Here is a 16,361-nt window from a genome sequence, read left to right on the forward strand (position 1 = left end):
TGTCCTGCTCTTACTGCTCATCCTTTTTTCTTGCTCAAGAATAAGCCATCCACTTCTTTCCTTAGCCAAGGCATTTGCCTCATATCATAAAGGAGTAGGGAATCCCTATGCCCAGGAGGCTGTCACAGGCGCTTGCAAGGAACTGTTGGTGTATCACATTCCTGCTGGAAGTGAGCTCTGTGCCAGCCCTTGCAGCTTTGCAAAAGTCAGTGTTTGCACCACGCTGAGCCCTGGGCTATATGTGGATGATCAAACGTGACAGCCCTGTGTTATAACAGCTCCTCACAGAGCTATGAGGGGAGACCTCATCACAGTCTACAATTTCCTTTTGAGAGGAAGAGGAGGGGCAGACACTGATCTCTTCTTTGTGATTACCACTGACAGAACCCAAGGGTTCTGTCAAGGTCTGAAGGCCTGAAGTTGTGTCAGGGGAGGTTTAGGTTAGACATTAGAAAAAAGTTATTCACCCAGAGGGTGGTTGGGCACTGGAACAGGCTCCCCAGAGAATTGGTCACAGCACCAAGCCTGACAGAGTTCAAGAAGCATTTGGACAATACTCTAGGCCACATGGTGTGACTCTTGGTGATGGTCCTGTGCAGGGCCAGGAGTTGGACTCAATGATTCCTGTGTCTCTTCCAACTCTGTGATTCTGTATCTCTAGATGAGAAGAAGGGTTAAAATTTATGTCCTTCAGTGGTTTATTATGGCTTAAAACCTTACTGATCTGATTAAAGAATTATGGAAGGAGATGGAAGGAGACTGAAGACGAGTCCTAGCTTTAATGCCCATGAACCATAGTGCTTCCAGAGGTACTGCAGGCAGTGTCTCCAGATGTCACAGTGATGGGTGGCCTGTCCCTGGGACAGGCTACAAGGGAGAACAAATGTCATGGTGCGAGAGTTGACAAATAGCACAAAGCTCAACCCACGGACTTCTGTCTTGTTTATTCCATGACCTCAACGCACTGGCACACCTGGACCACCCAGAAACTACTGTCCACTTTCTTGGAGCAGATGTTTCCATGCAAATCTTGGCTCTTGTTCATCTCCTGCTCCCTAAGGCTGCCCTGGAGCGATGCTCTGCAGCTCCGATGGAGGAATAAAAAGAAAACCCTGTTTCTGAGGTGTTGTGGAGAGGGTCACAGTGGGACAGAAAACTTAACACTGAGACTGCAGATACAGGGAGCTTGTAGCTATTATGTCTCAGTTAAGAACAGAGGTGAAACATCTTGGACTGGCATGTTAGAATTCAAGCCACCAGTTTATAAACCACATCACATTAGAAATGTAAAGAGTTTTCATAATGCATCTGCTCATGAAGCAGAGACAGGAATAGGGAAAGAGTTTTTGATTAATTTTTGGAAAATCTGTTCCACTTAAACATTCAGTCCCTGAGTTTGCACAGAGGCAGAAAACACGAAATTTCTCCTCAGTCTGTCTTCTTTCAGAAAAACCGAAACACTCCCCACCCCTCATCTTAAGATCTGTAACTGGCTAAAGCAAACTGGTTGCCCGTGGGGGAGACAGCAAACTCCAGTCTTCTCTGCAGACCAAACCAGCATGTGACCCAAGCTAAAGACAATGCCCCAACTGGGCAGTGAACCCTTCCAGCTGACTGTTATCCAGAACTGCCTGAGCCCGATGCCAGGGTTTGACCCTGATACCCAGTTAGGGTCGAAGCTATGCATACATACAAGGTGGTGTGAACATGGTCAACTGCTCCTCTTCCAACTCCCAATGGTCCATAAAATGTTTCAGTGTAAAGTATAGGAGTGTATATACTGGAGGTAAGTTGCTCATGACTCTGCTGACATGTATGAAGTGCTAGAGTGTGTCCAGAGAAGGGCAACAGAGCTGGTGAAGGGTCTGGAGCACAAGTCTGAAGAGGAGCAGCCAAGGGAGCTGCAGGTGCTTATCCTGGAGAAAAAGAGGCTCAGGGGGAACTTTATTGCTCTCGACAATTGCCTGAAAGGAGGTTGTAGTAAGGTGAGGGTTGGTTTCTCCTCCCAAGTAACACTTGAGAGGAAATGGTATCAAGTTGTGCCTGACATTGTGAAGAAATATATTTTGCAGGTTTCATAATAAACAAAATAATGTAATTGCTGAAATCAAAGTTTTCAAACTTGACCACTGAGGAAAAGTATCTAACTGTATAATTAGGTGACTGGGAATAAAAGCCAGTCTATTAGTTCTTCTACTGTCACAGGCATGAGAGGACTCAAGAAATAGTTGATGCAGTGTATGCAAACAACCCAGTCATCTTTGACATGAAAGAGTACACAAATAAGCATTAGTAGTCTGAATCCAATATACAGTTCTGGAAAGACATGTCAAACTTTTAACAAGGCACAAAAATCAGTTCTATTTCCATTTACCAATGACATTGGAAACCTCACAGAAAATGAAATCATATTGCCCATTTTTTGTTCATTTGCATAAGAATTTCTCAAGTTTTTCAGAATATAAATGCACACTGTAGATAAGCAAAATAAACCTTGTTCAACTCCAATCACACAGTTGTAATAGGATGACTTGCTCACCGGGTAGCATTTTCCAAAGCCCTGGAAAAGGATGAATAATCATCAGTTGAATGTTCGAGGGAGTAATACCATGTAGCTGCATCTTCAATGAACAAGTTGGACTCTTCTCCTCCTAGAGAATTTTGCAGAGCCTGATAAAAGGCTGTTTTGCTGTTGGCTCTTCCTTGACTTTCTTCAAATTTCTGAGAACAAAAGCATACATGGAATTTAGAAACAAAACCAAAAGATTCATTTTCATTTTTTGGTGAAACAATATAGGCTCAGATCTCCCTCTGCTGGAACAAGTCCTCTATGCTGTGATCCCTGATTTCTAGGGGATTAAGTAGGGGACAGTCCTACTTTTCGTTTTCCCAAAACTATCACCGACCAGAAGCATTGGTTTCTTCTAAGTATAGTATAGGACAGAAACCTTGATCTAGTAATTCCAAATCATAGGTACCACGCTGAGCAGGCGGAGCTCTAATAGCACAGAAATCCTGCTGGCTCTCACAGAAGTAGTTCCCGGGGATAGCTCTCCACTGTGTGTCCAATTCTGTCTTTCTGATGAATTCCCTGAGAGAAAACTAGAGGGGAGAGAGGGAGATTTTCCTATTTCCCTTTGAAAATTCCAGAAAGTAAACATGTTGTATAACCATTTCATGGCTATATCAATTTGTCTCTTCTGGGAACACCTACAAAAAAATGTGTAAGTTCTGTATTTAGGTCCCTTTCTGGAATAATATCTGCCTTAGCCCTGGAAGAGAAATTCCATTTCTCCAAATCTCAATGCAAGGAACAGCCGTGATCTTCAAGCTTCATAACTGCTAGGGCCTTTCAAAGAAACCAACAGTGAAACACTCTTTTCCTGTGGTCTGAAACCTTTCTTAACATGAAGGCCCATTCCCCAGAGCAAAGTGCCCATGTCACAGGGACAATCTTCTATGCCAAACTGTGTACCCAAACACACTTTTATCAAAGCTAGACTGCTAGAATTTTTCAGGACATCTTTCTTTGAGAAAGTTTCTTATTTTGTCAATTCAGTTTTTTTATTTTTTTCTAAAGAATTTATTTCAAGTTCAGAAACAGAGCAACTTCCCTGAACTTTCCTGTTCATCAAGTCCTTTCTAAAGAGGGCACCATGTAGGTGCATGTTGGGTGAAACTTGGATAAGAACTCCAGAGAAAAAGATCTAATAAACCACCTCTATTATTTTGAGCAGTCAGTCTGATGCAAAATAGGTCAGTGTCTGCCCAGTCTGGTTAGTGTTGATGCTTTACTGAAAATATTATTTTGATGGCCCACAGCTGGTTTTCATCACACTTCTAGAAGGTCTTTCCACAACCCTATACAGAAAGTACAAACGGAATAATTACTTTTCAATAGATTCACAGAAATCAAAGACGGAAAATAAGTTCCCGATGTGCTGAGGCCGAGGTTTGTCCTTAGTGACATATTCTAATGCCCTGTGCACTTTGATTAAGTAATTTTGAGGGATTTCAAAACACTACCAAACATCTCAAGGTCCAAGAAGATCTTGGAAATCTTCCTTGTACTTGTAAAAAATTCCTCTTTTGCTAGATTTTGGCCTATGCATTGTGAAAGAGTCATGTGGTGGTAGTTTTAGTAATACAGCTGTACTTTGAAAAAGATGGGCAACTCAGTCATGACACGTCACTTCATGTGCATAAATGCCACATAAGAAACTGCATAGCACACTTGCCTGCAAAATCGTTCAGCTTAAATACAGCAAGGACACGCATATTCTTCTGCAAGAAATAGAAATGATCACTGAAGATCTGACTGAAAGTTCACTGAATTCAAAAGAAATCTTTCCATCACAGCTTTGGCATACATCAATTCAGACTCCTACCAACCAGCAGAAGCAGTGCTTCGTCTAGATAGGGATCTCTCATTTGGCGTCTGGGGTTAGCAGTTATGGGTAAGAACAGATGCTTTTCCATGCCAGTGCAAAGCCCAAGCTTTTGTGTATAAATCATCCAGGTACAAGTAACTTTCATGCGATACTTTAATTTTATTGGCTTTCTAAAATGGATTTGTTACCTTATTCTACACCTGTCATGGATACTTAAACCAGAGATAAATAAAGAGAAGAATCTTAGGGTATTGATTATGTACCCTAGGAACTGTTCCTTCACTGTGTCATTGATGGCCAAGTATCAAATAAACATTAAGGTTGAAAACCACAGAGAAGGAGATGGATCATTATACAGCAACACACAGTTAAGCTGAGGAACTCCTTGCCACATTGTTTTGTGGATGCCAAATTGGTGGAGATGAAGTTTCATGAACGAGTTTTTTAATTAAAAAAAAATAAAATTATTTGATGGTTGTTAGATACAGAAAGACTGATTCAGGCTAGGAAGTCTCTGAGCTGCAAAGTGCTAGAGGTTTGCAGAACATTTAGCAGAAGTATCATATTTGCTTACCCTGTTTTTACAAACAGCCTCTCTTAACCACTACTGAAAACACCATTTTGTGCTAAATGGGCCTTTTATCTGGCTCAGTGCAGTCAGCCTCAGGTATTTAATGTCAGAGGTCAAGCAGACAAGGCAGAAGGCTGGCTTGACTGAACAGGGATCTTACCTTGGAAATAAGGCAAAAAAAGAAGGTATCTTCCCATATCACCAAGGTCCGGTGATATGGGAAGAATACAGAGATGCTGCTTGCCACTGTAGAGAGAAAATTTGTGTGGCCAAAGCACTACTGGAGTTGAAGCTGGTCATGAATGTGGGGAATAATAAAAAGAGGTTTTTTCAAACATATTAATGGCAAAAGGCAGTGTAGAATAAACATCAGCCCCTTACAGGATGAGGATGGTCACCTCAAACAGGGACACAGACAAGGTAAAGGTGTTTAATACATTCTTTTGCCTCTGTCTTCAACACAGATGACAAATCAAGGGGATCTCAGTGTCCTGAGCTGGAGGACCATGACTGAGAATGATCAACTCCCAGTCTACCCTGAAATTGTGTGGGATCTGCTGCTCCAGCTGGATCCCAATAAATCTTGGGACCTGACGGGATTTCATCTAAGAGCTGCTGATGTCATTGCAATGCCTCTCTCAACTATTTTCAAGCAGTCTTGGGAATCTGGAGAGGTCCCAGCTGACTGGAAGGTAGTGAATGTTGTCCTGATTTTCAAGAGAGGCAATAAAGAGGACCCTGGAAACTACAGGCCTGTCAGTCTCACCAATGCTTGCTAAAATCATGGAAAAGATTATTCTGAGAGGTATTGAAAACCATCTGGAGGACAATGCAGCCACTGGTCACAGCCAGCATGTTTTCATGAGGGGAAAGTCCTGCCTGTCGAACAGGATTTCCTTCTATGACAAGGTAACCCACCTAGCTGATCAAGGGAAGTCAGCTGATGTAATCTTTTTGGATTTCAGTAAAGCTTTCAATACTGTCTCTCACAGGATCCCCCTGGACAAAATGTGCAGCTCATAGCTGGAAAACCATGTTAAACAGTGAGTGAGCAACTGGCTCACAGGTCAGGCACAAAGAGTTATAGTGAACGGGGTAACATCAAGCTGGTGACCTGTTCACTAGTGGGGTTCTGCAGGACTCCATCTGAGGTCCTATTCTCTTCAACATCTTCATTAACTCCTTGGACACAGGACTTGAAGGAACACTGAGTTTGCCAACAACACCAAATCGGGAGGAGCTGTCAACTGCCTCCAGGGCAGAGAGGCCCTGCAGAGAGACCAAATTAGAAAGATGGGCAATCACCAACTGTGTGAATTTTAACAAGAGCAAGTGCTGGACTCTGCAGCTGGAATGGTGAAACCCTGGTTGTGTGTATAGACTGGGAAATTAGAGGCTGGAGAGCAGCACTGCAGGAAGAGACCTGGGCGTCCTGGTCAATGGCAAGGTGAATATGAATCGGTAGTGCCCTGCAGCCAGGAGGGTAGTTAAAGGCTGACAGACCTCAGCCTTTCATTGTAAGCAATTAAACCATGTCCTGAGCTGTATCAGCCAAAGCATCACCAGTCAGTCGAGGGAGAGGATTGTCCTGCTCTGCTCTGCTCTGCACTGGGGCAGCCTCACCTTGAATATTGTGGCAGTTTTGGGTACCACAATATAAAAAAGACATTAAGCTGTTAGAGAGCATTCAAAGGAGGCCAATGAGGATGGTGAAGGGCCTTGAGATGAAGTCTTATAAGGAGCATCTGAGGTCACTTAGGTTGTTCAGCCTGGAGAAGAGGAGACTGAGGGGAGACTTTATTGTGGACTTCAACATCCTCACAAGAGGAAGTGGAGAGGCAGATACAGATCTCTTCACTTTCATGACCACTGAAATGGCCCCAAAGAAATGGCACAAAGCTGAGCTGGGGGAGGTTTAGCTTAGATACCAGGAAAAGTTTTTTCATCCAGAGGGTGGTTGGGCACTGGAACAGGCTCTCCAGGGCAATGGTCACAGCACCAAGCCTGATAGAGTTCAAGAAGCATTTGGACAATGCTCTCAGACACGTGCTGTGACTCTTTGGCTGTCCTCTGCAGGGTCAGGAGTTGGACTCCACAATCCTGATGAGTCGTTTCCAACTCAGCATATTCTACGATTCTATTCTATGATTCTATGATTTACTGTGCCTATGTACCAGTTTCTGCGATCTCCAAAATGCCCCAAAAACTCTGGTGACCTTTCTCAGCAATAACTGATAATAGAGAGTGGTCCCTGAGTTGTGTTGAGTCAGATGAAAGAGGACTCAACTGGCAGAAATGGATAAGAAACAGAACTGGTATTTGTAATATATTTTCCTCCCCCAGACAGCACTAAAATAGCACAATCTGAAAGAATTTCTGAAGTGTCCCTTTGGTTACAATATAATATAATTTAAACTTCCGACTTGAACATGATAGCCCCAAACAAAGCAATACATTCAAAATGAAATTCACTAAACATTTAAAAGACAAAATGTTTTAACTTCTCAGAAATTGATTCAATTAGACCAATTTTCCATCTCCAACAAATGTTTCCCATTAGAAAATATACAACCAACGAACAATCTTCAAATTACAGTAGATACAACAGCTACTACCAGATTAATAGAAACAGCTGCACATCATGTAAAGTAATTTATATTCTGCTAACCTTTAAAGAGGCATTAGAAACTGACCTCAGAGTTATAGTAGGGTTTTCAACCTTTTTTAGAAAGCATGTAAGAAAATCATTAAAGTTAGTAGGTGCACTCCCTTCTACTCTTCTGGTGATGCAAAGTCATCACAAACATTGCTTAAATAATGAGTTAAATAATGCTTATTGTTCTTGCTGCAGGATACCTACCGGAGCATATGAATGAATCCAGTCCAGGGTTTTATTTAAAAAGAAATTGTAGCAGTAGATAGACCAGACATTTACATCTTCCAAGGGGCGAAATGTACTTTTTCTGACAAACTGGAATAGTGATAACACTAACAGAGATCTTAGGCCTCATATGGCTTTTGACAAATACTGTCACAAAGGATGGTAAAAGACCTGACACCCATTCAGCAGAGTCTTCTAAGAATTCCATCTAGTTGCAAGACGAAGTAAAGAGCTGATATCAGCCTATTCTCCTCACTGATGGGATTTATCAGGACACTGCTCCCCTGGTCACTACAATAAATATACATATATCTGCCACCTGTTGTACATTGTTGAATTCCTTTTTCCATAAAGAAATTAACTGATTGTAATACAGTGCAGGATGGAAGTTCTGGTCTGCATAGGTCCAGTTGCTTGCATGAAGTAAACAAATTAGATTTCTATCTATCCAGTCCCCTATGTCCTGGTTTCAAGTTTTGCATCCAACTAGATTGTACTAAGGAGGGAAAGAAAAAGAAAGAAAATGCAAAAAGAACAGCCTTAATATTTCAATTAAATCGTTGCAGTGTGGAAATTACACAATAGGCACTGAACATATGGAGGATGTGGACTGGATTATACTGACCTACATGCTTAGAGAGACAAACACAGACATTGAGCCACATGAGTGAATCCATATATTTAATGCCATTAAGTCCTCCCACCTGAGCATCCCATATAGCACAGGGACAAAATTTTGTCAGTTGGGAATTGAAATCAATATTTTCAGAGGTTTCTGCTCAGCTGCCCTAATCTATGACTGCTCAAAGCTAATATTCCCTGAAGGTCTGCCATGGGAATTGTAGTGAATGGGTTCAGGCTTAACTACTCCATATGCCACACAATAGTGCATTATGGTACCACTTGCCAGTCCCCTAACAAACTCTGCTTTGTTTCTCACTTAGTTTCAACCATCTGATGGCTGCACTGGGGATGAGTAGGAAGCGCTGCAGGAAGTGCTGAATCTGTCTTAGTTCACATGAATAAGCATTTCAGTGAATGCCATAAAATGGACATTTCCACAGGCAAGACGTTGAGCACATCCTACTCCCTGCTGCATCATTGGGAGACCTCAGCCTTTAACTGTAGGCAAACAGAACAGAAATGTTTTGCCAGCACTTAAGTGATGCCTTCTGTCTTTCTAGTTCATTTTTAATAGCAAAGACCTTAATAGGCACAAGCAGTGTTGCCGTGGGAGTACAGACACCCAGCACAACCAAGTGTCAGTAAGTCCCCAGAGAACAACATGGTGCCAACTGGATTTACCACCTTTAGGTCTAGTTGCAGTCTAGAGGTTTTATTCTCACTTCTACGACTCATCTGCTAAGAGTTTATAAAACCTGCATGCAACTCCAGTCTAAAGTGATAAGATTTGCATCACATCTCAAGACCGCTTATATCCAAATGGATAAAAGTATATCCTCATCGCTTAACAGGATCAGTATTCATAGAGATCAGGATTAACAGAGCAAGCCCTTGACTGAATTGGCCAACACAGTTATTCCCAGGAGCTGGCAGAGCAAGTCAGCAGGGGTTAGGGTTTTCTAACCCCCACTCTTTGCATTAACTACACTGAAATCAGTCACCCTACAGAAGATGGAAATGAAGGACTTTGTCAATTACAAACACATGCCACAGCACCTTTTAGCTGTGTTTATCTACTGAAATACATGCATGGTTCTTCTCTCTGCAGAGTTGGAATATAACCACAGATGGATTTTGGTCCCAGGGAGGTTTGGTCCCCTCTTTGTAGAACAGATTAAATACTCTGGTTGCAGTCAGAGGCAAACTAGGAACTTGGTTCTCCAAGTTGAGTTCAGTACTCTGTCCACCAGCTAATCCTTCCCACACTCCTTAGTGTAACAGTAAAACCAGCTTTGGGTTTTCTTACAAAGATGCAAAACAGATCTACCTCAAGAGAACCCTTAAAATTAATAAAGTAGAACAGTGGGTTACAGTGTGGGTTGTCTCAAATCCTCCTTCGAGGTCTATTGTGGGGAGAGGACATTTAGCACAGATTAAAGGTTCTTTATGATATTATGACAGAGGAAATGGGGCACAAACTTCCAGATAACAACCACCATCTGCACTAGTTTCCATCACTGTGGCTTACTCAGGACTTCATCTGACTGACTGCAACCATACATGGTCATGGCTATGACATAGAAATTCTTCTGAGAACCTGGAGAATGCATGTTGTTAAATAGCTTAACAAGCATTGCAGTTTCCCAGCAATTAATACACTAACTGTGTCAACAAGGGAGAAATCAGGAAACTTTAACCTTGCAGCAAGTCTTTAAGAAAACAATCCAGACAGGAACACAGATTGGTTAAAACACTCTTGTTCCCCCAAGTCTTAAAAACCTGGAGCCACAGGAAAACAGAACTAGAGGAAAATGTGCATTTAAAAAATCATCAGGTCTACCAAGACTGTGAAAACAGTTTAAGAAAGTCAGAAGGAAGAAAATAGAATAGAACCACCTACCATGATTATGAGTTTTCTGGAACACAGATGGAATTTGACTTAAGGCATTAGGACAAAGTAAGGTACCTACTACTATAATAGGTAGTAAAGAAGCTATAATTATCCTTCTAAGTAAGGATAGTTAAACCTTAATATTAAGTAGAAACTTGGGAACAAACTTATTAGTAGTGCCTGTTGCAATGGGACATGGGATAATGGTTTTAGACTAGAAGTGGTAGATTAGTGGATAGAATATCAGGAAGAAGCTTATTACAATGAGGGTGGTGAAATACTGGGACAAATTGCCCAGAAAGGTGGTGGATGTACCATCCCTGGAAACGTTCAAGGTCAGGCTGGACAGGGCTCTGAGCAGCCTGTCTCGTTGCAGGAGGAATTGGACTAGATGAGCTTTAAAGGCCCCTTTCAACCCAAACCATTCCATGATTCAGTGATAAACTTTGACAAGGAAGATCAGAGGATCCCCAAAAAGGTCTCAGGTTGAGGTAGATATGACCCTTTCTTAGGGCTGAGTTGCACCAACTTTTTGAGTTCCCTTCCAATCTTATTTTCTGCAAGCCTTTAAATAAACAAGATATTTCAGATTTTCTTTTTGGAAAGGCAACATTTTTCTGCTAAGCTCTCAGTTACAAGTGTTTTTTCTTTCCATTTCAACCTGACACTGCTGGGATTTAGCACTTTTGCCTTTCATCAACACCATGATTTGTTGCATAATCTTCAAAACATCACAGAATTTCATTTCAATTTTCCAGATAACTGTCATATGCGGAAACAGTTGTAAAGGAAAGAATTTCACTTCCTAGTCTTCATCACAGGACTTATATTGAGGCTACTGAGGTTTCTTCTCCTCTTACAAGGTCTGGATCATTGTCTGCAGGCCTCCAGCATCACAGTATATCTTCTATGCCTTCCTCCTATGACTTCCTCTTTTAATTGATTCCAAAAGAGAAAGATACATAAAATAAGAGCAGGAATCTTCTGATGGAGACTAAACAGGTAATATGAACTTAATTCGGGTGGGTAAAGGGGTACTTTTGCCATTAATTCTGAAGTAAATTGGTCTACGTGTTACTGGCCACCAACAAAGAGAAGTTGGGACCGAACTTTCACAGCCAAGACATGAAATCCGCAGTTACAGAAAGATAGCAACAGACCTGCAGTTCACTTAGAAAACCCTCAAAACAATCCCTGCTGTGTTACATTCTCCTGTTGATTTCTTAGCATATACCTAAGCACTTGCTAATATTTAATTTAATTTGGCACTGTTAAACAGAGAAGAACTATTGCTCCTATCACAGAGAAGGACAAATGAACTAGAAAAGACCAATATGCTGTCTCAGGAACAAACAGTGCCAGAAGGCTCACAAGAAGACATAAAATCTCTGCGGATAAACTTTCAGGCTTTTGAGGACTTTTATGTCCAAAGTACAGCATGGATGCAATTCTTTTTCATTTCACCAGTTTGTGTCCTGAAACCTCAGTGCTGTTCTTAGTTACAGGCAGTCCATATTCAGAATCATCGTTATGAATCATCTTAAAGGCAACAGAGAAAACAGGTTACCAAAAAAACCCCCATCCCAAAATGCTGACTTAATCCTGCTGCAAAGTGAAGAACTTCATAACCAAGTTATGAGCTTGGTTTCTGCTTTGTGGGATATTACTGAGATTGAAATACAAATAGGATTTTGGAGACTGTAAAACATAAATGCTAAATCCCTGCTGATCTCCTACCTTTTCATATGTCCCCAGGAGATGTTAATCAACAAATATGATAATGAACAGAACTGGCTGGAGATGGACAATGCCTTTGCATATTTCCATGTAGTATAATTCACAACTTGTAGAAATCAAATACATCTATCCTTGCCGCATATGATTACTGTCATCACTATAGCATTAGTTCATTAACAGTGAGTGTCCTCCTACCTTAATTGCCTTAGCTCTGCTGATGAGCCCATCTTGCTGAGCACTTCCAATGAGCAGATCTACTTTCCGAAGCTGAGAGCGCTGCAGGGCTTCGGCTAAAGGTTCCTGCAGGTAAATTCCATCCACCACTGGACCCCAGTACTGGAATGGGCCACTTATAGCTAGCAGCTATGTTAGCAAAAAAAAGCAAGAATTGTGCAGTTAAATTAGCTTCCCCTTTCATTTCCATTTTATTTATGCTTAAGACAACTGACCTGATACCCTTCAAAGCAACAAGTGATCAGTTAATATAAGTGCAAGTTCACCACAGGGAGGAAACAATGGTTTTGCTGACAGTCTCAGTAAGTCAAACAGGCTGAAGAGACCAAAAGAATTGATGGTCTTATAGAGATAAAAATATTTTTTTAAATAAGGGATTGGCTCCATGCTGATCTTGATAAGAAAATTTATTGTCTAGTGGGCGTTTTAATTTGTGGGTAAAAGATCCATCTCTAGAATTATTTATACTGCAGCTTTCACAAGTCTCCCACTTCAGGTACAAAACACTGGCATCCCTCCCCACTTCCTTTTCTGCATAAATTCAGTTATTGAATCTACAGACACGACTCTCCTCTAGAGTAAAACCAAGGGGTAGATAAAAGGGAACTGAAAGAAGGCAAAAACTATATTTAGATTTATTTAGGAGACATGGTCAAAGCAGTATAAAAGGAATTTAGTGTAAAGGAGAATCATAGCTCAGAAGTGGATGTCATGGACATCAACTTCCCCCTACCAAAACTACTCTAGTTCCTCATTTACAAGGATTGAGAACAATTTATTTTTTTAAGATTTCTTACATCTTTGTGTCAATGCAAACTTTTTGGTTTCTTGCCAATGGCATATATTTTGCTGTGTTGTACCTTAGTCTGTGCATCATTGAGGACACGAGCAGGCAACAGGCGGAGGCAGGCTACAATTCCCTCACTGGTGGATGAAGGGCATCCCACATCTTCAGCCAGGACTGCTGCTTGAGTCTGTGCTCTTCTTGTAGTAATAATGGATGCTGGAGAAAAAGCTGAACCTCCCTGGAAAAAAAAACAACACAATAACAGTCAATACATTGTCAAAACACCTGGTTCCCTGGTGCAGGTAAAATAGATGAGAAGAAAAATCTGTCCAGATGCAGAATGTAAGACACTGGTATTTAAATCAATTGAAGCAAGTTCTAATGATCAAAACAAAGAGGTGTAGGGTTGGTTGGGCTGTTTGCAGATCTGCCACGGTTATTTTGGAAGAGCTCCGAAAAGTGTCTATACTATGTCTCCAACCAAGTCACAAATCTGTCTGAAAACTTTGCGGGAAGGAGAAACATTGAGACAGGAGCAGATACAAAGGTGCTGTGAGGCACAGGAGGGGATGAGGACCCCATCTTAAGAGAGGAAATTAAATAGAGTTTTATTATAACTGTGATAAACAAGGACTGAGAGCAGGCATGGTGTTCCTAAAGAAGAGCTATTTATATCCTGGGACAACGCTCGTACAAGGACATGGGCATTAAGTATTCATATTGAATGCAAATTAATTTCAGCTAGAAATCCTAAAACAGCTAACCCAAGCAGCAGTGAGGGTTTGGAAGAGCTATGAACTCAGGCAGGAACAAAAGACTAAACCAAACTACAGAAGATCAACCAGAGCACGAAGACTAAAATCAGAGCACAGGTTACAGTCCAATCTCTACAGTCCAATCTCTATCCCAGACTCTTTGTTTCTTTGCTACATCTGCACCAACATATAAAATGTCTGTACCAAGAAAAGATGGTACAACATTTTTGAGTAGGTGTGAAAACTTCTTAATGAAAATGCAGATAAATCTGATAAGATCTGACCTAGAACAGAAAGGTTGGAATAGTTCTGACATGTTTCAAATGACTAATTTCTAAACATTTACATCAGTTTACTACAACAACTGCTAATATTAGCTTCTGTCCTCTAAAAAACCCACACCTTAGACGTATGATATGAAAGACCCTGATCTATTCTACCGATTAACTTACTTCTTCCTGAATTTGCTCAAAGCATAACTACAAGTCTGCAAAAGCAAGTTAAAAAGAAACACAAAACAAACAGCAAAGCCTTAATTTGAAACTGTCTCAAAACTCTGAGGCCAGAGAACTCTGTGCAGCTCTGGCCAGAATGCAGGATATTTTTTATATTTCAAACAAGCAGAGCCATGGTTACTAACAGGATACCATTGCTCACAACTGGAGAAATTGGTTTCCAAATATAATTAAGAAGAGGTTATTGTTTGGGTATAGAGACAGTCTTTTCAGTTCATTGCATGTAGAATTTCTAGTGCTACTACCTTCCTGAAAGGTTTCTCCTCTTTTTTAAGGGAAGTGGAAAATAAGCACTGTTATTAGCTTAATGGCTGAGAAGCAGATGGTTGCAAATAACCGAAGTAAAAACTTATTTTCAATCCTGGGCCACTGGAAGAGCCATCTCCAGTTTTAAGAGGGTGGAAGAACTAAAGAAGAAGAAATAAACACCACTTGGTCTTATTCCTCACTTCTGCACTCAATTTAGATGAGAACTCAAGTGAGCCATGGGCTTTATCTTCATGTGGGATTTGCGGTCGCCTATTTTGTGTTTGTAAGGCACGATATTTGCCAGCTGCTGACTAGGTGCACTGACTCAGCTGGGCATGAGAGAGGAAGAAAAATATCCTTGATGAGAGTATCTCATGTGTGGGTGGGTCTCCAGCACACAGAGTGAGAATGATGTCTTTTCACCTGGCCTTCGGAAGAACATGTTCACCACAGCTAGGATGAGTGAGACTAGAAAAGGGACGGCACAGCATGCCAGCTTCCCTCAGAAGAGTAGCTTCCTTGCATTTCATTTGGCGCAAGAAATTATGTACCTCCTTGGTATAGCAGCAAAAATTAAATCTAGGATTGAGTAATATTTACTCCACTAATATGGCAAACATATTCTTCCCCATTGGATCTGAACATGCTCAGCATGCTTTATCAAGTATCCAATACCTCCACATGGCATTCATTTAAAACAAAACAAAGCCAAACCATCAAAAATTAAAGGGCTTCAGTTTCCCAAACTCTGAGAGCTTCACAAATTTTGAAAATGGAAGTTCCTGTGGAAATTCTGAAGCTGTCCCATTAAAAGGCCAAGTTTGGTAGGGAAAGAGAGTACCGAGATCAGATGACATACAGAACACAGAAATTCACTGGGACCAAGCAAAACATCCTGGTGTGTGCTTGATTTTGAACACATCTCCTTCCAGAGGTTTTAAAAGCTGTGCAAAGTCTCCCTATCTCTCAGATATCTACAACCTAAAAGACTGTCCTTGGGTCATGTACTGAGTCAAACGACAACTGCAAAAACTTCTGGACGGACATGTCCCACAAGTTCTCCACTGCAGGGGTAGAACTAAAGGCCTGGACAGGCAAAACTTCATGTCACAGCACTGGATATGTATGGGCTAACAATAGATATGATCAAAGCTCAATGACTAAAAATAAACCCCAAAACTTCTGCAGATACATTTGTGAGGTAAGAAGGGCTCTTGTTTGGAACCTTACTCTGGTTGTGGATATTTTCTCTTCTTTCCATGAGTGATTAGAAGAGGTTTACGTGGTCTTTTTTATTCTGTTTATTTCTTCCATTTTCCATGGTAATGGCCATTTCCCCATTTTGCTTTTTTTTGATAACATTCATATTCAAGGAGCAAGTCTTGCATTTGGGGTTTGAAAGAGATGTGTTATCTACTACTTCTAATAATGTTTAACTTTTACTAGGACTGGAAGCAGGTGATAGAGAAGCTTGGGACATAATTCAAGCAGTATTTGAAAGAAACAGCATTATGTTCCCTTCCCAGGTGCATCTAAAATATATTCCAGGCTTTGAAAACATGGCTCCTCTTACTACAGAAGTTAGGCAAGCAAAACTGTACCAGTTCTCTGTTTTTCAAATTCACATAAAAATTATTTCCTCATCCTTGCCAAAAAAACCCCACAAACCCTCAGGAACAAATAAGTGAGAAAAGAAGCTGTGACTGCCCAGAATTAATTTTCTTTC

At 41.0% G+C, this 16,361-nt stretch overlaps 1 protein-coding gene across 1 annotated transcript in view; it reads right to left on the reverse strand.

Annotated features, from left to right (window-relative positions):
• TG (thyroglobulin) overlaps window positions 1-16,361 on the reverse strand; it is a 148,098-nt gene that overhangs the window by 20,099 nt on the left and 111,638 nt on the right. Inside the window, exons 42-44 of the mRNA XM_027645547.1 lie at window positions 13,190-13,354; window positions 12,291-12,458; window positions 2,540-2,721 (exon numbers count right to left, since the gene is read on the reverse strand). Of these exons, the coding sequence (XP_027501348.1) occupies window positions 2,540-2,721; window positions 12,291-12,458; window positions 13,190-13,354 (515 nt within the window). The remainder of the gene's footprint in view (window positions 1-2,539; window positions 2,722-12,290; window positions 12,459-13,189; window positions 13,355-16,361) is intronic.

Source organism: Corapipo altera, unplaced genomic scaffold (assembly GCF_003945725.1).
Source record: "Corapipo altera isolate COAL_440 unplaced genomic scaffold, ASM394572v1 51, whole genome shotgun sequence".
Lineage (NCBI taxonomy): Eukaryota > Metazoa > Chordata > Aves > Passeriformes > Pipridae > Corapipo > Corapipo altera.